The sequence below is a fragment of the Lissotriton helveticus genome, chromosome 1_1 (genome assembly GCF_964261635.1).
Source record: "Lissotriton helveticus chromosome 1_1, aLisHel1.1, whole genome shotgun sequence".
In the NCBI taxonomy this organism is placed as follows: domain Eukaryota; kingdom Metazoa; phylum Chordata; class Amphibia; order Caudata; family Salamandridae; genus Lissotriton; species Lissotriton helveticus.
The window spans coordinates 259,680,893-259,706,784 of NC_136057.1; the positions used below are offsets into that span (position 1 = coordinate 259,680,893).

The 25,892-nt window shown below is 44.7% G+C and overlaps 1 protein-coding gene across 2 annotated transcripts in view; it reads left to right on the forward strand.

Moving 5' to 3' along the window:
- LOC144769196 (snaclec bitiscetin subunit alpha-like) overlaps positions 1-25,892 on the forward strand; it is a 237,873-nt gene that overhangs the window by 89,524 nt on the left and 122,457 nt on the right. For both annotated transcript variants that reach the window (XM_078653217.1, XM_078653225.1), the window contains exon 2: positions 3,897-3,944. In XM_078653217.1, the coding sequence (XP_078509343.1) occupies positions 3,902-3,944 (43 nt within the window). In that variant the 5' untranslated portion in view covers positions 3,897-3,901. The remainder of the gene's footprint in view (positions 1-3,896; positions 3,945-25,892) is intronic.

Here is a 25,892-nt window from a genome sequence, read left to right on the forward strand (position 1 = left end):
GCTGTAACCACTTTATCTGAAAGTCAGTGCCTTCCAAATGTTTGGAACCATCTCTTACAAAAGCGAGGATCCGAAGGCCTGTAGCAGACCACCTTACTGCAGCCGCTACAGGATGGAACAACTAGCACTACTGGCCCTCTGTGCTTTCTCACTAGCCAGACACATCTGCAGACTGGATGTACCTCCATATTTCTGGACTGCCAATGGGACCCCTTATACACAAGCAACACTCCCGGATGTCTGAGCAGTAAGACTTCCAAGACGCCACAATGGCCCCCTGCAGTGGCTGTATCATGGCGGTCAGCTGCTCGTCAACCCACACTCTTTTTAACTACACAGAATGCTTTCATGTGGAAATAAAAGGGATGTGAGGCAAAACAAGACTAGCCATATCAAGAGGGTTGTAGGGGATATGTGTGCTGTACTGCAGTACATTGACATGTTCACTTTTCAACCTCTAACCAATATATGAGAAATGACATTTCAGTCAGATGGGCATGATGCATATAGCACTATATTCTAATAAGCAATAATGCCTTTAGCCAATACAATATGAACCCATTCCCTTTAAAAATGATCCTGATGGGTGAAATAAAGTGTCCAAACGGTTGCAACAGATATAATTTGTTTAGTTTTACTGACGACTTCTCTGTTGCTTTATCAGCAGGGGAACCAAACAAAACGCCTTTCCCTCTGGACTGGAGCTAAATCCAACAGCTTCACTTCCTGAAAGGTGTGCCCTTTCTTCAAACACTCAAAGTGTGTTGAAATACTGTACTGTTCAAGTGGTGTGATTGGCAAATCGTCCGTGTTTACCATGATGACTCAAACAAGGCGTTCTGTGCCCTAAAAACTTTTCTATTTGAAACAACTTTTAAAGTAGTATTATAAAGTGCATAATATGAGAAGTTCTTGCATTCCAAGAGGTGGTGGACACTGTGAGAGCCTGATGGCTGGTGCGCATTCCATGTGGAAGGGTCGCAGGGATTGCCACCGTGGTGGGTTGATTTGCAGCTATTTCAAGGGCTGTCTCGGTTGTGTATATGCACAGATTGTAAATGCTTCTGGGAGCCCTTTACGAAGATGCCACATTAGTATTCGCACTCACTGAGTGCCCCATCACCCATAGGTACAGTTTCAAATGCACTGCCGTTATATGGTCATTCAATTCCCACACCGTACCCCCCTAACTCCCACCCCTCAAGCCTTGTTTCATTGTTGGGTCTGGCCTTTTGTTATGCTGTGGATTTAAGGAAAAACTATCATATATTATACATACACATGTGGGCTTTTTGTCAGCTCTCTCCAGCCATTGGCCTCTTCAATGGTCATTCTCTTTTAGCTCCCACAGCACACAACATGATGTACAGGCTGAGCACAGTTGGGGCCCTCGAGCTGCTCTCTGGTATTGCCTGTGCATATTACTCATTCGCCTAGAAAGAAGTGCATTTCAGTGTGACTTTGCCAATGTTTACTTTTTTGCTGGAGGCTAATCTAATGCAGGCGCAAGCTGCTCGCCTCTGGCTGCTCCACTGGCTAGCTTGTTCATTAGGGATGCAAATGCACCCAAGCTGGTTTCTGCTGTTTTGCAAAGTGCACTCTTGCCCCCAGGAAATAAGAGCGTTTTACAAGGCAATCCGACTAGGTACAGAGGGCCCGATTCACAGAATGAATTTAAGACTCAATCCTAAACTTACTACTATTTTGGTATTCACAGAATGCATTTACTACTTTTGGCATTCACAGAATGAACTTACTACTTTTGGTATTCACAGAAGTTAGGATTTTGTCTTAAGTCTGTCTTAAGTCTGTCTTAAGTCTGTCTTAAGTGTGTCTTAAGACAAACTTAAGACAAAATCCTAACTTCTGTGAATACCAAAAGTAGTAAGTTCATTCTGTGAACGCCAAAAGTAGTAAGTGCATTCTGTCAATACTAAAATAGTGGTAAGTTTAGGATTGAGTCTTAAGTTCATTCTGTGAATCGGGCCAAGACTTTTTAGGGAATGGGGCAACTGGGAGATTTTCCAAAAACCAGAGGATGTTGTTCCGACGGCTGGATTCAGCCCTGGCTCTCCAGGTCCAAAGTCAGCTCCTCTATCTGATAGACCACGTCTTTCAGGGCGCCTCTATATTCTTACTCATGTCGCGTTAATGTTGGTCGTCATAGTACAAGAACCCAATGGTGTTTATCATATCTTCATTCTGGTGCATGACCATTATAGATTAGTATTGATTACTCGCTCTTTTCTTATTTTGAAGGCTCAGCAACCTTTCCTCAGACAGTCTGAGTCTGAGAGTCTGGGTCTACATGGTAAGAAGACCGCGAGATTATCCTCACTTAATATATATTGAGCATGATCCATATTCCTAATATGTCACTTCAAAGTGGCACCAGCACAGCCTGCCCTGTAATGTCTTTATATTGGGTTAGCCCTCTTCAGCCACTGTCTCCCCTCACAGTGAACGATGACAGTTTGTCAGTGCACTTCCTTCTAACAACCGTCCCCTTCAGCGCCAGAGCTGGTGGGCAAATGCTTTAAAAAAAAATATATATATGTCTCCCCCCCCCCAAATTACACAGTAATGCGCAAGGAGGACCAAGGATATTAAAGGGGTTGAGGTGTTTCTAATCCCTCAACTGACAGACAGCACCCACAAACCAAGGACTCAGATGCCCTTCGGCAGATACAATCTCATCAGAAATCAAATCACTCTTTCAAATACCACTTGCCAGACTGGCACCTAAGATACCATTCTCATACTCTCCAGCCATGCCTGCCATGTACAAACATCATTGTCTTGTAACTATTCTATCCCTACAAATCCCGAACTTCAAGCCAGCACTCCTCCTCTTCTACCACCACTTCAAGAACCAGATCTCCTCTCCTGCCATCACTGTCAGCTAACTTACTTCTTCTACCACCACTTCGAGCTACCACACTTCCTCTCCTACCACCACTTCAAGTTATCTTATCTCACCTTCAACCACTTCTTCAAGCTACCACATCTCCTCTCCTACCATCATGCCAAGCTACCTTACCTCTTCTACCACTACTTTAACCTGCCACATTCCTCATCTATCAACACTTCATGCTACCTTACCTCCACTTCGACCACCACTTCAAGTTACAACACCTGTGCCCCTAACACCACTTCGTGCTACAATACTTACTCTTCTCCCCCCTCTGACAATTGCTCTTTCGAACCATATGTTCGTTCAGCGCATAGCTGCAGTCACTCTCCTAACCTCTCATGTCTTGATTTTTTTGTCTGCCATCTTTCTTATAGTTTTCTTCAGACAGATCCAAGCCTAAAATGGGCTGTTTCTTTTATCAACCATTTGCTGCAAGCTGGTTAAAAGGAGCCTTTCCTATAGAATCACATATTTGTCTTCAGCCCTAAAAGTCATCTGAACCTTTCCTCCTCCAAATATCACAGGTTAAAGCCTTTTCCTCCCTAAGGGCTGATTCTGCTGATCAGGTAAACAATGACCATGCACAAACGTTTGCTGAGGCAGGGCAGACATTTAAAATATGTTTTTTATTTTCTAAACGCCCAGAGAAACATGGTCGTCATTTTGAGCCCAGGGTGGCACATGGTAGCCCTACCTTGACCTTAGCTATCCATGACACTGCATTAGCTACTCCTGCTCTCGGGGTCATGAAAGAAAAGGCACAAAGAGACAGTGAACAGGGCTCTAAAAGGCCTCACTCTAGTTTCCTGTCCTTGTCTTTGCCCTTCCCAAAACTACTTTATAATGCAAACCAATTTAAAACGGGGCGCCTTTCTGAATGGTTCAGAATATGACATTGCCTTGGAAGCGTAAAGTTTTTATTGTGCTGCACAGAAAAATCATAACAAATAACTAATTTCTTTCCTATATTTTTCCTTTTCAGAAACCATGATGGCATTTTTCCTACTACTTCTTTTGTTGGCTGTGGGAGGTTTGTTACACCTTTTAAAATGCAGTTTATTTTCTGTCAAGTGATTTGTTAAAATAAATATTCGGGTCTTTCAGGTACAAGAGTATTTATGCAGTTAATATCTGTAATAAGGGTATCAGACTGTGAGGCGCTAATGGAAGGGAGTGCATCCCATTTCGTCACCCTTGGGTTGAGTATCTCTTCTATTGATCTATGGAGTCTGATGTTGCTAGTGTCTCCACTGTGTCATTGTGGGTGGGGGTGTGGGGATTGAATGATGTAGCATATTGTAGGGCCCTGCGGTGCATGGGGACCCCTGTAATTCAGAGGGGGCCCTTGCAGCCTAAAACCTATGGATATCTGTGAGGTATGGAAACCAGAGGGGCCGCAGATCACATTCTGTAGAGGGCTCTATATTTTCTCTTTATGCAACTGATCAGTGGGACCTGAGGGGTAAGTGTGACGGGTGTAAGCTCATGGTGGGGCTTGTGTAGACATCTGCTTGTCTTATCTGTAACAGGAGTATATTGCACTTGGACCTGAAGTATTCAATGATACAAAGTGCAATGGCATTTAGGTATTAAGTACTATGGGCCCTTTTTATGAAGAAGTCATGCAGTGCAGAGCTGCAAGTCACCTTTCTGCTCTGCGCTCCTTTGCGTGACTGGGAAAGGACAGGAATGAGACGTATTTAAGGGAATGCAGTGCCTTCCTGTTCTTTCACTTGTGTTGGTGCCCTTTTGGCAGCCTAGTCCCAAGACAGGCACCCTTGCACCATGGCGCATGGGTGCCTGTGTTGCATGCAGGATAGTCTTTGTGCAGGAAACAGTACCTCCTTGCACAAAAACAATCCTGGGAGACATATTCCTTGGAAGAAAGAAGGAGAAATAGAGATATTACGCATCTCCTGCGAAGGTGTACAATTTGTGCGCATCCCCATGTTTGCAAGTTCTTTTCAATCAATCAATCAATAAATTGAGTCTATATAGCGTGGCTACTCACCCGTAAGGGTCTCAAGGTGCCGGGGCTGCTGATCCTTCTGGGCGCAGGCATTCAGTCGAAGAGCCAAGTCTTCAGATCCTTCCTAAATTGAGTCAGCGACGGGCATTGCCTGAGGTGAAAGGCAGGATGTTGCAAGTCTTGGTGGTGAGGTGGGAGAAGGATCTTTCTCTGGTTCTTGTCTGGTTGACCTGGAGGATGGTTGCCAGGGCCAGCTGGGCAGAGTGAAGGTGTCTGGCAGGAACATGGAAAGAGAGGCGGTGGTTCAGATATGCTGGTCATGCGATGCAGAGAGCTTTGTAGGCATGTGTGAGGATCAGGGGATGCACCGAAATCCATGGGAGTAGCATTGGAACAGAAATTAAACAACAAGTAGGGGAAAAAAAATGGATCAAGTTATGATCCAGTAGGGCTAAGATTACCATTCAAGGAAAGGAGAATGGAAGGTCCTGCCACAGTCAGAGCCCCAAAGTACGTGAACAACAAATTGACTGAGCTGTTCCTAAAGAAAAGAAGAAGGAAAAGGAAACGGTCACTAAGGTAGGAGGGATAGTGCTCAATGGAGAACCACCCTTGGGTATCAAATTAGTTGGATATAAAGGCCTCACACACCCTTGCGAGTGTCATGCTTAATCATTGGCAATGCTCCTCGTTGGGCAGGTGATGCAATGCCCAACGGGCTCACCTCAAAGAGGGGCTCTTTATCGGAGATCTTTAATCCAACTGCCTATGGGTGAAGTGTGGGTGAGGGGCCAGGACAGGGTAGATAGTGTGGGTGAGGATAAAATGTGGCACAAGGGACCGGAAAACAATTTTATTCTGGTGGTCCTCTGCCGCAAGTAAAATCAAGAATAGTCTGTGGTCGCTGGAACTAAGGTTTCCAGGGAACGGAACAGAACTAACGTGCAAATGGTGTGGTCAACATGTTTCTCGCTTTTAGTGCATTGACTGCGATTCTTCAGGACCTAATAAAAAACTACTATCAACAAAACATGACCTGTAATAGTATCAGTTTAAATACAGTACATAAGTTGTACTACCTGTTTGACACTGCTCTTGCCTAAAGGGAGACAAAGGAGATCATTACCACAGGTAAGTAACAACAAGTGATCCTGTAGTGACCGTGAGCACACCGTGTTGATGTGATAGTGTGACATACTAGTGAAATTGGTGACTAGTACGTGGTTAAAAGAAGAGGTTAAAAACAACTGTTTACAGCAGCATTCAAATGGAATAAAATACAAACCCATGGCTTTGAGTGTACTGTTACTCACCTAGGGGTTAGGGTATAAGGGTGTCAACAGTACCCGGTAGGTCTGACATCAAGGGGGAAACCATAGTGGTAGGGGCTATGGAAGGAGGGATAAGAATATTTGATGTAACAATTGCCTCGATATAGAGTGGATTAATGATTCGCCAGCAGTGTGGAATGGCGAATGCCCCAGTCTCAATGCTAGATAAGATAAAAGTAAGTTATCATTGGAGCGTGTATTAGGTCTCAATTATTGTTAGGATGTCTAAATGCAGTGAAAATGAAGATGGTCGGTACATGTTAGCCCACAGGTAAGGTGCTGCACAGTCAAGGGTGTGGACATCCTGTGCCCTCAAGTTATTCTACTCACAAAGTGCTCGTGGTCATGTAGTGTGCACATAAGACCGTTCAGTTGGAATAGCACTGCCTGCTACATAAGGCCCAACTCCAGTAATTCTGTTCGTAAAGTACTCGTGCTCATGCTATGGGTAACAAAAACAGTTCAGCTGGAAGTACGTTGACTGCTAAATAAATAAAGAAATACAGCCCACCTCGCGGTTAACTACAGCCTCTTTGCGAGTTGGGGGGTAGGTAGTAAGCCGTCACAGAAAATATTAAGCACTTGCCGCTTGGTCAGAACCTGAAATGGAATGAAACGGGCTGCGTCTCATAATGTCAAATCGACGTGTAGCCCCGATTGTACATGCACCGCGGCGCGGTGTATTGTAAAGACCTTTGCCGCATGGTTGGGAGGCCAGTATGAGGTACTACGGGTTGAGCCTCACGGTCTAAAAGAGATTACAAAAGGGAGCGTGTAACCCTGATTCTTGAAGGACCGCTATGTAGAAACCAGACCTTCAAGTACGGGAACCATGGCGCTGGGGTAGTATTAAAAGGTTCAATTACTTTCTGCTGCCTTACTCAGTGCCCGTTGTGCCTACCCATCACTACCGGGTCCGGATAGTGGTGTGCTCGTGGCGTGTCTCCTAGTTCAGTAACACGGAGGGCGTGGCCTGAACCTCCAGGACAGGAAGCAGCAAGTCCCTGTGGGTCATGTGGTATCGGCGGTAAATGGAGCGGCCATGGTGGAGTGGAGCGGGGGTTACGCTGAGATAATGGGTGAGTACACAATATATGTTCTCTCCATGTTCTAGGTGTGGTTCATTGGCAGAACAATGGAGGTAAACGAGAGGCGGGCCTTATTAAAATGGGTGAATACACAACTTAAGTAATCTCCATATTCTAGGTATTACTCAATAGCAGACCAATGGTGGATAAAAGGGGGGTGGGTCTTATTATAGTGACGGGCCTCTTATCAAATGTACGTTTGTGCGGTCGGTCAGGCCCAGTAGAGCTACCTGGGCAACAGTCTGCCTGTGGGTGTAACTAATATTGCAGGATAGTTTGCCTATGACAGGTAGAGGAAGGGATGAAAGTAACCCGGCTAGTGTTATGATAAAATGGCAGACAGTAAATGGCCAGCTCAAAGCATCAACATCACGGTTACAATCACTGTGGGGTTTGGGCAATAGAATGCTCGCTGGTTATTGGCAAGCTTGGTCTTCCAAGGTCACCGCAGAGAGTGGACGCCCTGAAGTTTGCAGTGACAATGTGGGTTACAGGATGGCATCTGGTCCTAGTAGAGAATACCCAAGTATAGAATGGAAAGGGGCCCAAGGCATAATGGAGGTGATGTGTTCATAAAGCACTCCATGGGATATTCTCATTGAGTCCCCGGCTATCAGTAGATAAACGGTATATCCACCTCTGTTCTTTCAGGAATAGATTGTGTTTTGATTCATCTGGGGGTCTCAAAAATTAGTTAATCAAAAAGGGCCACCTCACATTGGGTGGGTGTATATCCGAATGTCATTGGAATACACCTTCTTTGTTAAAATACCCCTCACACACCAAAAGGGCCCTTGGTGTCATGCTTCATCATCGGGGTCTTCCCGTCCCGCTGCGGGGCGGGGCAGTGCTGCGACAAGCGACTACGCTGGAGCACCTTTAGGTGGAGGTGCTATGTGTTGGGAGTGAGTGTCAGTGGGGTCAGGAGTGATATAAAGTGTGAGTCGTTAAAAAATACCTGGCCTAGTGGAAAAAGGAATTTTTATTAAACACTGGCTGGTATTATTAAAAAGAAAAGTGAAGCGGAGAGATGGAGCAGATTAATGGGCTCTCTCTCCTATGTGGGTCAACATGTTTCGAGGCATGAGGCCTCTTCGTCAGGATCTAGGGGAAGATCCCCCTGTCACTCACTAGTGTTTCTCCACAGAGGTAGAAAAAAGTGTATATACAAGAAAAGTGAAATACGATTAACTATGTGTGTAACTACAATTAATAATTACGACACATTTTTGCTTTCACACTAATAATGTAGTATGCCTGCAAGATAAGAAAAACTTATTATAATTGCGCCGATCCCAAAGTGCGCTTAACTCTAAGTCACCTGTAAGGGAGGAAGAGACACACAAACATATATACCAGTTGGAATGTTGGGATCATGCATAAACAGTGAAGGAGATTTAAGCACATTCTGAGAAAACATACACTCACACACAGAAATGTGGCACATAGGGGATGTTAATAGCCAGGAGTAGAGGTATTCAAATGCATACTTATCATAGGAGGAGTCAATGCCTCATGAGCCAGCTTAAGACAGAAGGGTAAAATGGGGTCCCAACTACAGAGGGAAGAGAGAGGGAATGCATTGAGTTTCTGTCCTATCAGATGTTTGCCAAGTATCAGATGGCAAGGGTCTAACTGAGACATAAGGTTCGTCCTGTTCAAACGGCTATGCCGTACTTACTGAGCCCCTCGCACACTCGTGCTTCCTCCTTCGTCTGCGGCTTCCATGGATGTGAGGGAGGCAAAGAGCGGCGCGTTTATATAGAGTAGAGTAATTGATTGATTGTCCAATTAAGTCAGGAAAGCGCGCCGAAGTAGCAGGAGCCCAAAGACTAGTAATGCAGGCGGCCATGTTAGAGTGGTAGGTGGCCACACACCGCTCCTTTTGATACAGTCTCGGTCCTCGATCGTGGGTTATTAGATCGAGTGCCTGGATCCTGAAAGGCTTAGAACGATATCTACTATCAGCATAAATCCGTAGTAACTCACTACTCGTGAAACTATCAGTAGATTTAAATTCACCCGCTTGCGCGCTAAGGAACAGTGCATTCTACTCGTACACGGCGCATGCGCCGGATTGCTCGTTCTACACGCAAGTGCGTAGGACTAACACTGTAACCCGCGCGCATGCGCAAATCTTCCCTGGTTACAGTATTAAGGAAGGCAAGCGTATGTAGGGCTAGGGGACCATAAATGTCTCTAAATACAGTCTTATTATGGCTAGAAAAATGGTATTAGTGCAGTTGAGATATTAAGATGGTAAATGTAGATTGCTGAGCCCAATCTATAATGCTGTTTTTTTATATATATTTAAGGCTCAAATTAGTTAAGGGCTCGGAGAAGAAGAACCATGAAAGAATTTATACTGTAAAAAGGAACCAGTTGCTTTAAGTGTATATTCACCAAATGCCCCTAGGTATTCAGTTGGGCCCACGGAATGTCGTCATTAAGGCCTGTGCGGTGTGTTCCCAGACGGTACACCCAGCGTTGTTCTTTAGATAGAAGGTCTTTGTCATTGGAAAAAGCCTCGATGACTGTCCATTTCAGGTCATGGACATTGTGTCCTATGGTGGCAAAGTGTGCAGACATTTTTGTTGTTGTCCTATTGCAGCGTACATTGCTGCGGTGTTCACTCATTCGAATCTTCACGGGTCTGCTGGTCATGCCCACATATTCCTTGTTGCAGGGACATGTGATCAGGTACACCACATTACGGCTATTACAATTAGTAAAGGCTTGTTGTTCCCATGTGGATTGGTTGGAAAATGTGATACTTTTGCTCTTCTGTGTGTATTGGCAAGATACACATGCACCACATGGGTAGTGTCCACTGACCCCTTTGACTCTGGAGGGTTCAATTATTCCAGTTCCTTTTGGTCTGGTATGGACCAGAAGATCCTTCAAGTTCTTTCCTCTTCTATGTGAAAACATAGGTTTAGGAAAATTCAGTTTGCCACAGGATAACAATCTCCAATGTTTGTTCACGATCTTTGTGATCTGGTTGGAGTTTGTATTGTAAGTTGTTACGCAGATGGGGCGTAGATCAGGTTCTTTTGCCTCTGTGTCTTCCAACAGGGCTTCCCTGTTGTTGTTACGGGCACGTTTGAGGCCTTTACGAACAATTCAGCTGCTTGTGTCTTAAAGTCATTAATGTTGCTACAATTACGCCGTAGGCGGAGGAACTGTCCATACGGAAGATTCTCACGTAGATGGTGTGGGTGGAAACTACTGTAAAGGAGCAAACTGTTCTTGGCTGTTGGTTTAAAGTGAGTGCATGTTGCAAGTTTACCATCTTTGGGGTAGATGTTTAGATCTCTCCGCTTCACTTTTCTTTTTAATAATACCAGCCAGTGTTTAATAAAAATTCCTTTTTCCACTAGGCCAGGTATTTTTTAACGACTCACACTTTATATCACTCCTGACCCCACTGACACTCACTCCCAAAACATAGCACCTCCACCTAAAGGTGCTCCAGCGTAGTCGCTTGTCGCAGCACTGCCCCGCCCCGCAGCGGGACGGGAAGACCCCGATGATGAAGCATGACACCAAGGGCCCTTTTGGTGGGTGAGGGGTATTTTAACAAAGAAGGTGTATTCCAATGACATTCGGATATACACCCACCCAATGTGAGGTGGCCCTTTTTGATTAACTAAAATCCCTGATAAGAGGAGGACGTGCCCACCTCGGTGCCCATCGGCACCACCTCTTCACTCCCCCCTTTTTGATTTCCTAGGTCTCAAAAATTAGCCATGTCAGTGAGTCAGCAGTGTGATTCTGCACATCTTCGTGTTAGTTTTTTGCAACGGAAGTTGCTTCTGTGTTCCGAGATACGGATTTTGATGGGGCGGGAGGTCATGCCCACATATTGCAGACCGCATGGGCATCTCAGCAAGTAGATGCAGTTGAAGGTATTGCAATTTGAGTGGCTCCGTAGTTCCCACAGGAAGGTGTCTGTCAGGAGGATAGTTTTGTGTATGTGGGTAAAGGGGCACGCACTGCAAGAGCCACATGGATAGTGTCCCCGTACAGGTGGTAATTGCCAAAGAGTAGTTTGTCTGTGCGATTCAACCTTTTTGGGCCTTGTCTGAACCAGAATATCCTTAAAATTCCTTGACCTCTTGAAAGCAAATCTGGGTGTTGCAAGATTGAGATCACCAGTGTTCAGAATCAGCCAGTGCCGTCTGATAATCTTTTTGATTTCGTTCGAAGCTGGCGAAAAAGTGGTGACACAGGTTATGAGATCTGTCTCCTGTGAAGTAGGAGTATTGTATTCAAGGAGGGCCCCCCTATCGTTGTTTTGTGCCCGTTTACGTGCCCTATAGATCTCCCTGGTGGGGTATCCTCTATCGCTTAAATTACGGGACAGTAAGGAAGACTCGGTCTTGTAGTCTGTCAGGTTGGTACAATTGCGCCTGACCCGTAGGAATAGTCCAAAAGGGAGATTCAGTCTCAGGGCCTTAGGGTGGTGGCTGGTGAAGTGGAGCAAACTGTTGCGATCTGTTGGTTTGCGATACATAGTGGTATCGATTCTCCCGCCCTCTAGCCTGATGGTAAGGTCCAGAAAGGCAATTTTGGATGTAGAAGCCGTGATGGTAAAGGTAAGATAGTTATTCAGCGTGTTGAGCCAACTGAAGAACTCCTTATATAGATCTTCAGTTCCTGACCAGAGTATTAGAATATCATCAATGAACCTCCTCCAAAGTTTGATGTTAAGATGGTAGGGGTTCATTGGTCCATTGATTTGTCTATCCTCGAAGTCGGCCATGTACAGGCAGGCCACCGAGGGGGCAAAAGTGCTGCCCATTGAAGTGCCCTGGGTCTGATGGTAATACTGCCCTTTGAATTCGAAGTAATTCTCCGTAAGGGCAAGGGTAGCACACTCCATAATGAAGGAAGGTGGCGTAGGAGAGGTCCATTCCTCGGTACTGAGCATCCTCTCAATCACTCCTAGTGTGGCCCTCTGAGGGATGTTGGTGTAGAGGGCCTCCACGTCTCGAGTGATGAGAAAATCGACCTGGATATCGTCCTGCAGGTGATCCAGGAGGCGAAGGACATCAGTGGTGTCCTGGACATAGGAGGGGATTCGTTTTACCAGTGGCTGTAGAAAGTGATCACAAAACTGGGATAAAGGCTCTAGTACAGAATCAATGCCTGATACGATATGGCGCCCTGGTACAGGGATGGCCCCCTTGTGGATTTTTGGTAGGGTGTAAAAATAGGGGACCCTAGGTTCTTTTTTCAAAAGGAAATCCGCCTCCTTTTTAGAAATCCACTCCTGACATTCGGCAGACTCAATATTCTGGTGATGGAAATTATCAGGCGCTCAGTGGGGTTGGATGGAATGGGGGTATAGTAACGACTATCCTCAGGGCCCATCTTTTTGGCAATACCCCCAATTTCCGCATCCAATGCCACCATTTTCACCCCAATATCCACCTCAATTTGCCCCCATGGCACCAACCAGCAGCCTTTTTTAGACAGAGGTTGGGGCAGAGGGCGCGGGCGCAAGCGAGGAAACGGACCAGACAAGAGGGTACAGTGGGAGGACACACAATCTCAAGGGATGGATACCAGGAGCAAGACAGCACGAAAATAAGTCTAGTAGTTAATCTTTCTTCACACCAGCTTACAGAAGGTGAAGAAAAGGTGCTACAGAAGGGCCTTGGGTTCATCCCCACACCGAGGATCGACCACTTTCAACAGAAGTGCGAAATCCAAAAATTCTTCCGTAAGATCAGGTTGAGAGCTTTCTTTGACGGGAGACCACAAGAGACTCCTACTGACTCAGGTCTCCACAACCCCTCTAACTTTACCCCACACAGTGGGATGGTTCCCAATGAAATTTTAACACACGAGCAGGCAGTGCTCAAAGACATTGGAGCAATGAGACCGAGTAAGAAACATCACAATCTCTCTAACTCTGAAATGCAGATGCTAGATTCCTTAGCCAACGACCAGACCATCACAATCAAACAGGCTGATAAGGGCGGGGTTACAGTCATAATGGATATCATTGACTATGACACTGAATGTCTTAGACAACTAGAGGATAGGCGTTACTATACCCCCCTTCCATCCAACCCCACTGAGCGCTTGATAATTTCCATCACCGGATTGGTTGAGTCTGCCGAATGTCAGGAGTGGATTTCTAAAAAGGAGGCGGATTTCCTATTGAAAAAAGAACCTAGGGTCCCCTATTTTTACACCCTACCGAAAATCCACAAGGGGACCATCCCTGTACAAGGACGCCCTATCGTATCAGGCATTGATTCTGTACTAGAGCCTTTATCACAGTTTTGTGATCACTTTCTACAGCCACTGGTAAAACAAATCCCCTCCTATGTCCAGGACACCACTGATGTCCTTCGCCTCCTGGATAACCTGCAGGACGATATCCAGGTCGATTTTCTCATCAACCTAGATGTGGAGGCCCTCTACACCAACATCCCTCAGAGGGCCACACTAGGAGTGATTGAGAGGATCCTCAGCACCGAGGAATGGACCTCTCCTACGCCACCTTCCTTCATTATGGAGTGTGCTACCCTTGCCCTTACGGAGAATTACTTCGAATTCAAAGGGCAGTATTACCATCAGACCCAGGGCACTTCAATGGGCAGCACTTTTGCCCCCTCCGTGGCCTGCCTGTACATTGCCGACTTCGAGGAAAGACACATCAATGGACCAATGAACCCCTACCATCTTAACATCAAACTTTGGAGGAGGTTCATTGATGATATTCTAATACTCTGGTCAGGAACTGAAGATCTATATAAGGAGTTCTTCAGCTGGCTCAACACGCTGAATAACTATCTTACCTTTACCATCACGGCTTCTACATCCAAAATTGCCTTTCTGAAACTTACAATCAGGCTAGAGGGCGGGAGAATCGATACCACTATGTATCGCAAACCAACAGATTGCGACAGTTTGCTCCACTTCACCAGCCACCACCCTAAGGCCCTGAGACTGAATCTCCCTTTTGGACAATTCCTACGGGTCAGGCGCAATTGTACCAACCTGACAGACTACAAGACCGAGTCTTCCTTACTGTCCCGTAATTTAAGAGATAGAGGATACCCCACCAGGGAGATCTATTGGGCACGTAAATGGGCACAAAACAACCATAGGGGGGGCCTCCTTGAAAACAATACTCCTACTTCACAGGAGACAGATCTCATAACCTGTGTCACCACTTTTTCGCCAGCTTCGAACGAATTCAAAAAGATTATCAGACGGCACTGGCAGATTCTGAACACTGGTGATCTCAATCTTGCAACACCCAGATTCGCCTTCAAGAGGTCAAGGAATATTAAGGATATTCTGGTTCAGACAAGGCCCAAAACGGTTGAATCGCACAGACAAACTACTCTTTGGCAATTACCACCTGTACGGGGACACAATCCATGTGGCTCCTGCAGTACGTGCCCCTTTACCCACATACACAAAACTATCCTCCTGACAGACACCTTCCTGTGGGAACTACGGAGCCACACAAATTGCAATACCTCCAACTGCATCTACTTGCTGAGATGCCCATGCGGTCTGCAATATGTGGGCATGACCTCCCGCCCCATCAAAATCCATATCTCGGAACACAGAAGCAACTTCCGTTGCAAAAAAACTAACACGAAGATGTGCAGGCATTACTTAGAGCAGAATCACACTGCTGACTCACTGACATGGCTAATTCTTGAGACCCCCCCAGATAAATCAAAACACAATCTATTCCTGAAAGAACAGAGGTGGATACACCATTTATCTACTGATAGCCGGGTACTCAATGAGGATATCCCATGGAGTGCTTTATGAACACATCACCTCCATTATGCCTTGGGCCCCTTTCCATTCCATACTTGGGTATTCTCTACTAGGACCAGATGCCATCCTGTAACCCACATTGTCACTGCCAACTTCAGGGCATCCACTCTCTGCGGTGACCTTGGAAGACCAAGCTTGCCAAAAACCAGCGAGCATTCTATTGGCCAAACCCCACAGTGATTGTAACCGTGATGTTGATGATTTGAACTGGCCATTGACTGTCTGGCATTTTATCATAACACTAGCCGGGTTACTTTCATCCCTTCCTCTACCTGTCATAGGCAGACTATCCTGCAATATTAGTTACACCCACAGGCAGACTGTTGCCCAGGTAGCTCTACTGGGCCTGACCGACCGCACAAACGTACGTTTGATAAGAGGTCCGTCACTATAATAAGACCCACCCCCTTTTTATCCACCATTGGTCTGCTATTGAGTAATACCTAGAATATGGAGATTACATGAGTTGTGTATTCACCCATTTTATTAAGGCCCACCTCTCGTTTACCTCCATTGTTCTGCCAATGATCCACACCTAGAACATGGAGAGAACATAGATTGTGTACTCACCCATTATCTCAGTGTAACCCCCCGCTCCACTCCACCAGGGCCGCTCCATTGACCACCGATACCACATGACCCACAGGGACTTGCTGCTTCCTGTCCTGGAGGTTCAGGCCACGCCCTCCGTGTTACTAAACTAGGAGACCCGCCACGAGCACACCACTATCCGGACCCGGTAGTGATGGGTAGGCACAACGGCACTGACTAAGGCAACAGAAAGTAAGTGAACCTTTTAATACTATCCCAGGGCCATGGTTTCCGTACTTGAAGGTCCGGTTTCTACATAGCGGTCCTTCAAGAATCAGGGTTACACACTCCCTTTTGTAATCTCTTTTAGACCGTGAGGCTCAACCCGTAGTACCTCATACTGGCCTCCCAACCATGCGGCAAAGGTCTTTACAATACACCGCGCCGCGGTGCGTGTATAATCGGGGCTACACGACGATTTGACATTATGAGACGCAGCCCATTTCATTCCATTTCAGGTTCTGACCAAGCGGCAAGTGCTTAATATTTTCTGTGACGGCTTACTACCTACCCCCCAACTCGCAATGAGGCTGTAGTTAACCGCCAGGTGGGCTGTATTTCTTTATTTATTTAGCAGTCAACGCACTTCCAGCTGAACTGTTTTTGTTACCCATAGCATGACCACGAGTACTTTACGAACAGAATTACTGGAGTTGGGCCTTATCTAGCAGGCAACGCTATTCCAACTGAACGGTCTTATGTGTACACTACATGACCACGAGCACTTTGTAAGTAGAATAACTTGAGGGCAGAGGATGTCCGCGCCCTTGACTGTGCAGCACCTTACCTGTGGGCTAACATGTACCGACCATCTTCCTTTTCACTGCATTTAGGCATCCTAACAATACTTGAGACCTAATACACGCTCCAATGATAACTTACTTTTATCTTATCTAGCATTGAGACTGGGGCATTCGCCATTCCACACTGCTGGCGAATCATTAGTCCACTCTATATCGAGGCAATTGTTACAACAAATATTCTTATCCCTCCTTCCATAGCCTCTACCACTATGGTTTCCCCCTTGATGTCCCAACCATGCGGCACAGGTCTTTACAATACACCGCGCCGCGGTGCGTGTACAATCGGGGCTACACGTCGATTTGACATTATGAGACGCAGCCCGTTTCATTCCATTTCAGGTTCTGACCAAGCGGCAAGTGCTTAATATTTTCTGTGACGGCTTACTACCTACCCCTTGTCAGACCTACCGGGTACTGTTGACACCCTTATACTCTAACCCAGTGGTTCCCAAACTGTGCGCCGCGGCTCCCTGGTGCGCCGTTAGGAGTAGCCAGGGGCGCCACCGGCGCACGATGTGGGAAAGAGCTTGTGCCGAGGAAGATTGTAATCAAGTGAGAATGTAAGCAATTAATAAAAAATTATGCATCTTTTGACACCCTAGGCTATCGCCAGCCTGAAGGCAGCAACCAAAGCTTATTTAAATTACACACAGGGGTGTTACAAATGCCACCTGTATGAACATGAATCATGAACTCAAGAGGCACAGCCGCCATACGGGCGGCTAGGCGCTTTCACGTTGCCTCTGCCCATTTTCACAGAAATTAATGTTGAGCGTTACTGCTGCCGGTGTTTAGTCGTTCCTCTGGGGACCCTCTTCTTAAGAGACAAGTTGGTTGGTTTCAAAACGAATACTCCTTGCTTTAAGTTACTTGTTACTTAAATCATTAATGTCAAGAAGGGGAACATGTCAAACTCGTGGCCCTTAAGCAGCCTGTGTATTTCCATGCTGGCTGCTTTTTCAGCACTTCGTTCGTGTGAGGATAAACTCTGCCGAATTTTACAAGTCAGAAATTTAAGTGGGCAAACTCGCTGTGGAAATAGGCAGACAGGATTAGTTTCCCAGCCCCAGTCTGACCCTCAGCAAGTCCTGGCAGGAAGCATGCAATAACCCAGTCACATGTAATAACCCAGTCACTGTCATAACCTTTCCTTCTCAGCCTCACTGAAAGTTTCTCATTCTTCCCTCCGAATGTTTCTCCATGTTAGTGACAAGAAGAGTAAGGCCTCTCAAATTAAATGAGTAAGTAAATCTTTAGCATTAAGACAGTGCATTCTGGGGTTTGTAGTTTGTCTCTTTTTACACTATGATGAGTATAATCTCACAACTCATTGTAAGCAAGAGCTTTGTATTATTTCTCACTTAACCAATTATAGTACTGGAAGTACTCCCAAGGTCGGGCCTACATCCCCCCTTACTGGTAAAAAAAAAAGTGTCATGATGGGGAGCCACGGCCAACTGCCAATTAGGTCAAGGGAGCCACAGACCGAAAAAGTTTGGGAACCACTGCTCTAACCCCTAGGTGAGTAACAGTACACCCAAAGCCATGGGTTTGTATTTTATTCCAATTGAATGCTGCTGTAAACAGTTGTTTTTGACCTGTTCTTTTAACCACGTACTAGTTACCAATTTCACTAGTATGTCACACTATCACATCAACACGGTGTGCTCACGGTCACTACAGGATCACTTGTTGTTACTTACCTGTGGTAATGATCTCCTTTGTCTCCCTTTAGGCAAGAGCAGTGTCAAACAGGTAGTACAACTTATGTACTGTATTTAAACTGATACTATTACAGGTCATGTTTTGTTGATAGTAGTTTTTTATTAGATCCTGAAGAATCGCAGTCAATGCACTAAAAGCGAGATACATGTTGACCACACCATTTGCACGTTAGTTCTGTTCCGTTAAAACCTTAGTTCCAGCGACCACAGACTATTCTTGATTTTACTTGCGGCAGAGGACCACCAGAATAAAATTGTTTTCCGGTCCCTTGTGCCACATTTTATCCTCACCCACACTATCTACCCTGTCCTGGCCCCTCACCCACACTTCACCCGTAGGCAGTTGGATAAAAGATCTCCGATAAAGAGCCCCTCTTTGAGGTGAGCCCGTTGGGCATTGCCACGCCTGCCCAACGAGGAGCATTGCCGAAGATGAAGCATGACACTCGCAAGGGAGTGTGAGGCCTTTATATACAACTAATTGGATACCCAAGGGTGGTTCTCCAATGAGCACTATCCCTCCTACCTTAGTGACCGTTTCCTTTTCCTTCTCCTTTTCTTTAGGAACAGCTCAGTCAATTTGTTGTTCAAGTAGCATTGGAACACCCATGCAGTGCCCATGGAATGCCTCCCTAGGCCAGAGTAAAGCAACACAATGATTTGCTCTCTGATGCTTTACTCTCTGATGCTTTACTGACTTAGAGATTTGCATCGCACGTCTACTACACTACATGGCACAAACATGACACAAGTCTCTCATAAATGAGGCCCCATATGTTCAAAGTAGTTTTGCGCTTCCGAACCAGTAATTTCAAGTTCCGGATCACCATAGAAAAAAATTCGAAGTGGGGTTGTGAGTGGTCAAACATATTTCTCTCACAAAAAGGTTGTGGAAAGTCATCTAGGTTGGACATCTTTAATCTCTCTTTTTAAAGGTCCCAGGATTTAACTGTCCTTAACACCTCCTTATTCCTGTCCATAACACTTGCTTGGAAAGTAAATGAGGCATTATGGGTAATGTAAAACGAAATTAACAAAGAAGGGAGGTAGAGTAAATGAAGTAGGATTCTTACTCCACCAGCTAACATGTATAAACAAAAGGAATCCTACCAGAGGGGATGTGTTTCCCAAGAGATATGGGAGCACTCAGTGTTTGTTAAAATACCCCTCACACACCAAAAGGCCCCTTGGTGTCATGCTTCATCATCGGGGTCTTCTGTTTTAAGTAAGTCCAACGTGTCTTCTTTGTCCATGTAATGATTTGCCAGTTTACCTGTGAAGTCTTGAGTAACATGATGAGTTCCTTCTAGGCAATTTGGTTTGCGAAATTCATTGAGTATTATATAGAATTCTTTATTTGCACATTTAGCGTTTTGAATTCTGTCTGAATAGTACCTTTTCTTAGCTTTTTTGAGAGCCGACTTGTATAATCTGTTAATTTTCTGAAGGTGAAGTTTGCCTTGTTTGGCGTTTGTTTTGAGCCAGGTACGTTGAAGCTTTCTAATTTGTTGTTTTATGTCTTTTATTTCTATGTTTCTCCAAGGCGCTTTTTTTCTTGTGTTCTGTTGTGTGGTTTTGAGTGGTATCAGGATGTCGAAAGCTTCCTGTAGCCATTCATATAGATTTTGAACAGAATTTATTGTTTCCAGATTTGTACTTGATGTTAGTTGTGTCTCTAAGTGTTCCAAGTTGAGTTTGTTCTACTGCCGATGGGTGGATGGATGTAAGGTAGTTTTAGGTGAGTCGCTTAGTGTTGTTTTATGTTGGAAAGCAAGCAAGTGCTAGGTGCTTTCACGTTGCCTCTGCCCATTTTCACAGAAATTAATGTTGAGCGTTACTGCTGCCGGTGTTTAGTCGTTCCTCTGGGGACCCTCTTCTTAAGAGACAAGTTGGTTGGTTTCAAAACGAATACTCCTTGCTTTAAGTTACTTGTTACTTAAATCATTAATGTCAAGAAGGGGAACATGTCAAACTCGTGGCCCTTAAGCAGCCCGTGTATTTCCATGCTGGCTGCTTTTTCAGCACTTCGTTCGTGTGAGGATAAACTGTGCCGAATTTTACAAGTCAGAAATTTAAGTGGGCAAACTCGCTGTGGAAATAGGCAGACAGGATTAGTTTCCCAGCCCCAGTCTGACCCTCAGCAAGTCCTGGCAGGAAGCATGCAATAACCCAGTCACATGTAATAACCCAGTCACTGTCATAACCTTTCCTTCTCAGCCTCACTGAAAGTTTCTCATTCTTCCCTCCGAATGTTTCTCCATGTTAGTGACAAGAAGAGTAAGGCCTCTCAAATTAAATGAGTAAGTAAATCTTTAGCATTAAGACAGTGCATTCTGGGGTTTGTAGTTTGTCTCTTTTTACACTATGATGAGTATAATCTCACAACTCATTGTAAGCAAGAGCTTTGTATTATTTCTCACTTAACCAATTATAGTACTGGAAGTACTCCCAAGGTCGGGCCTACATCCCCCCTTACTGGTAAAAAAAAAGTGTCATGATGGGGAGCCACGGCCAACTGCCAATTAGGTCAAGGGAGCCACAGACCGAAAAAGTTTGGGAACCACTGCTCTAACCCCTAGGTGAGTAACAGTACACCCAAAGCCATGGGTTTGTATTTTATTCCAATTGAATGCTGCTGTAAACAGTTGTTTTTGACCTGTTCTTTTAACCACGTACTAGTTACCAATTTCACTAGTATGTCACACTATCACATCAACACGGTGTGCTCACGGTCACTACAGGATCACTTGTTGTTACTTACCTGTGGTAATGATCTCCTTTGTCTCCCTTTAGGCAAGAGCAGTGTCAAACAGGTAGTACAACTTATGTACTGTATTTAAACTGATACTATTACAGGTCATGTTTTGTTGATAGTAGTTTTTTATTAGGTCCTGAAGAATCGCAGTCAATGCACTAAAAGCGAGATACATGTTGACCACACCATTTGCACGTTAGTTCTGTTCCGTTAAAACCTTAGTTCCAGCGACCACAGACTATTCTTGATTTTACTTGCGGCAGAGGACCACCAGAATAAAATTGTTTTCCGGTCCCTTGTGCCACATTTTATCCTCACCCACACTATCTACCCTGTCCTGGCCCCTCACCCACACTTCACCCGTAGGCAGTTGGATAAAAGATCTCCGATAAAGAGCCCCTCTTTGAGGTGAGCCCGTTGGGCATTGCCACGCCTGCCCAACGAGGAGCATTGCCGATGATGAAGCATGACACTCGCAAGGGAGTGTGAGGCCTTTATATACAACTAATTGGATACCCAAGGGTGGTTCTCCAATGAGCACTATCCCTCCTACCTTAGTGACCGTTTCCTTTTCCTTCTCCTTTTCTTTAGGAACAGCTCAGTCAATTTGTTGTTCAAGTAGCATTGGAACACCCATGCAGTGCCCATGGAATGCCTCCCTAGGCCAGAGTAAAGCAACACAATGATTTGCTCTCTGATGCTTTACTCTCTGATGCTTTACTGACTTAGAGATTTGCATCGCACGTCTACTACACTACATGGCACAAACATGACACAAGTCTCTCATAAATGAGGCCCCATATGTTCAAAGTAGTTTTGCGCTTCCGAACCAGTAATTTCAAGTTCCGGATCACCATAGAAAAAAATCCGAAGTGGGGTTGTGAGTGGTCAAACATATTTCTCTCACAAAAAGGTTGTGGAAAGTCATCTAGGTTGGACATCTTTAATCTCTCTTTTTAAAGGTCCCAGGATTTAACTGTCCTTAACACCTCCTTATTCCTGTCCATAACACTTGCTTGGAAAGTAAATGAGGCATTATGGGTAATGTAAAACGAAATTAACAAAGAAGGGAGGTAGAGTAAATGAAGTAGGATTCTTACTCCACCAGCTAACATGTATAAACAAAAGGAATCCTACCAGAGGGGATGTGTTTCCCAAGAGATATGGGAGCACTCAGTGTTTGTTAAAATACCCCTCACACACCAAAAGGCCCCTTGGTGTCATGCTTCATCATCTGGGTCTTCGCACCCCTCTAACGAGATGCGGCGTGCTACGACCTACGACTACGCGGGAGCACTGATAAATGGCTATGTGTGGTGTGTGTGGTGCACGTGATAAGGAAATAATGTGAGTGGTGGTAGATAGTGACTGGTTAAAAAGTACCTGGCTCGTAGGTAAAAATATTTTTTTTTTATTCAAGACCTCGGGCTGGCACTATTAAAAGAAGTGAAGTGCGAGGTAACCTCTGTCGTGATAATGGACAGTACCTCATGTGTGCGTCGACATGTTTTGGAGCAAACGCTCCTTCTTCAGGACGGGAGCACAACTTCCCCACCTTACTCACGTTTTACTAATTAACAACTCAAGAATTAATGTTAGTTAACAAAAAGTGATCATTTTTAAGTGTCAAAAAGGCTATAATGTGCCTACAGCGGTATTGGCTCAGGATACATGCAATTGCATGACCTGAAAAAATGGTCACCCATGTTGGGGTAGTTCACAGGTGCAATCACCTGGAACAAACCATATAGCACAGTTTGCCCTGTAAAAGAAAAGACTTACAAAACATACACTACATGGAACACATAAGATTGTCTGAATAATGATATCAGGGAAATGTAGGTCATACTTAATAGATATGGTTTGCTTGCTTCATGAGCTCACACGGGCGTCTGGGGGTTAATTGCTATTTTGTGCAATCTAAGTGGAGAGATACAAGGAGTGAATGAGAGATGAACAAAGGAGTTGATAATCAGTTTGTACTCACTTGTATTTGGAAGAGAAGTACCCAAATGCCCTGTCAAATATACTCACAGACCGGGGACGAATATTCACCGTGTTTCCCCACACGCAGCTCCGCTCGAATGGTAGTGCGAGCTTGCTGTGGGTGGTATTTATACCATGTTTACCCAATTAGATTAACCCAAATAACTAATTAAGCGGGTACGATATTTTGACCAAATATGGGTTTTCCGCTGGCTTAATTACCAGTTATATGGTCCCACACACCTGATCCAGATCCTTTCAATCGGGAAGAGAGGTCCCGTTCCTCACCGGGCGCTGCCGCTTAGCATGTCGGCTTCGCGCATGCTCCGTTGGTCATGACGAAGGTGCGCATGCTTAGCTGGGAGATGCTACTTAGCCGCGCATGCGCGGTCGTATGGTTTAGGCGCCTGAGTCTCATATGTTCGATACGGATGGTGGACTTTGCCAAATTGGTACTCCAAGATCTCATTTTATGGTCACTGCGGGTTGGAATTGGAAAAGGGGTTATTTTGAATTAAATAATGAGGGTTTCTACATGAAACTACAGACCGAGAGCCTGTATAATACTTAATTAAAATTACAATCGTTTTGTTGCAGTGACAATGGTTCCCAAAGGGCATCATTATAGGGGAAGGTAGTTTTAATATCCCAAATGATAGATATGGATATAAGGCTCTCACTCTGACTAGGACAGATTCCTTTGAGCTTTTCAGTTTTTTTGTTGTTGTCTTTAGTTAGATAGTTGTGACCACGGAACATTATCATTTAGCCCATGAATATGCGTGCCCAAGCGAAACACCCATCTTTGTTCCTTTTGGAACAAGCCCTTTTCAGATGGTAGTGATTCAATGATTGTCCACCTCAGGTCATTAACACAGTGCTGTTCTTCTAGGTAATGTGTTGCCATCTTGGTAGTGCTTTTCTTGCACCGGACATTGCTTTTGTGCTCACTCAATCTCGTCTTCACTGCTCTGGTGGTCATCCCCACGTATTCCAAACCGCAAGGACAAGTTATTAAATAGACCACGTTTTTGGTGTTGCAATTAGTGAAACGTCGTTGCTCCCAAGTGGTACCGTTACTGAATGTGAGAGTCTTACTCTTTTCTGTCAAGTGACAACTACTACAATTGCCACAAGGAAAATGGCCTTGGATCCCGACTGGGTTTGTCCTTGTATCAGTATTCATTTTGGGTCTGGTATGCACCAGGATATCCTTCAGGTTCCGTCCACGCCGATGGGCGTGCATGGGTTTCTCCAGGTGCAGGGTGCCACAGTTTAGAATAGACCATTGTTTATTTATAATTTTAGACACCTCATTGGACACAGTACTGTATGTAGTGACACAAATCGGTCTTTTATTGTCACTAGTCTCCCGTTCTCTTTCTTCTAAGAGAGCTTCTCTGTGATTGCTTCTTGCCCTCTTCATGGCTTTGTTGATCGTCTTTTCTGGATACTGTCTTTGCAGCAGTTTTTTCTTGAGGTCAACGGCCTGTGCCCTATACTCGGTCAATTCGGTGCAATTACGCCTCAATCGTAGAAATTGGCCATATGGCAAGTTCTGCCCATGTAAATACCGCAATAACAGCTTTTGACATAGCTGAGGTAGAGTCTACTCCCTTAGCAATGATAATGCTTGATGCTGAAAAAGCATTCGATCGGGTGGGATGGGACTATCTATGGCACATAATGGGACATATGGGGTTCAGCGGAAACTTTCTAAATGGAATCCGCTCCCTCTATGACAATCCAACCGCATACATTAGTTATTGCGGTCTTACGTCAAACTATTTTGCAATCAGGAGAGGCACACGTCAAGGGTGCCCCTTATCCCCTTTATTATTCGCCTTATCATTAGAACCGTTTTTAAAGGCATTGGATAATCAATCAGAAATAACTCCCTTTAAAACCAGTGGGCAGAGCCTAAAAATAACTGCATACGCGGATGACATTGCCATTTATGCGACTGAGGCTACCGACTCCCTGAAAGTAATTATCTTAGAGGCATCCAAATTTGGCAATGTATCTGGTTATAAATTAAACACTCACAAAACCCAAATAATAGCTAACTTTGTCCCTCCCCAACCAATGTCTGAAATTTGTAAGACTGCGACTTATTTAGGAGTACAAATCACCTCAAATATTAAAGAGCTCAACAAGATCAACTACAATAAACTTATGAAAACCACCATTGCGAATCTAAAAAAATGGCACCGACTTCCATTAAACTTAATTGGCAGAATAAATTTAATAAAAATGAAAATCATACCCAAATATTTATATTTATTTAGATCAATCCCGTTGGCACAAAATAAGCTTTTTTTCAAACAACTAGATAGCGCTTTCTGTAACTTTGTTTGGGGATATAAGAAAGCCAGGAGATCATTAAAGATGTTAAAAAACCAAATCGGATCAGGCGGTCTCAATTTCCCTGATTTGAAACTCTACTTCTGGGCCTCATTTATAAGGCGTATCAGATCTGTATTAGACTCAGAGAATCTGCTGTTTTACCACCATTTACTCTTAAAAGGAGATTCCAAACAATTCTTACTTCGTATCACCGACCCCAACTTCTATAAAAGAGTTAAATTTAAGACTGCACGGGATTTAGTAAAGATCTGGAAAGAGATACTTATTTACTGTAAAAGTAACATATATCATACCCAATTAACTTTATGGGATAATCCTGGACTACCTAACATATTTAGCGATGGGGAATCCCGAAGGTGGCAATCGAAAGGTATCAAGGTACTAGGCGACTTATATACTTCTCAAGGTATAATGGACTTCCGTACTTTAAAACAAATATATGGACTGTCCGACACACACGAGTTTAAATATAGGCAAATATACGACTTTTTAGTACGGAAGAACGGCATTAAAGTCTTATCGAGCGGGGGCATCTGGGATATCTTA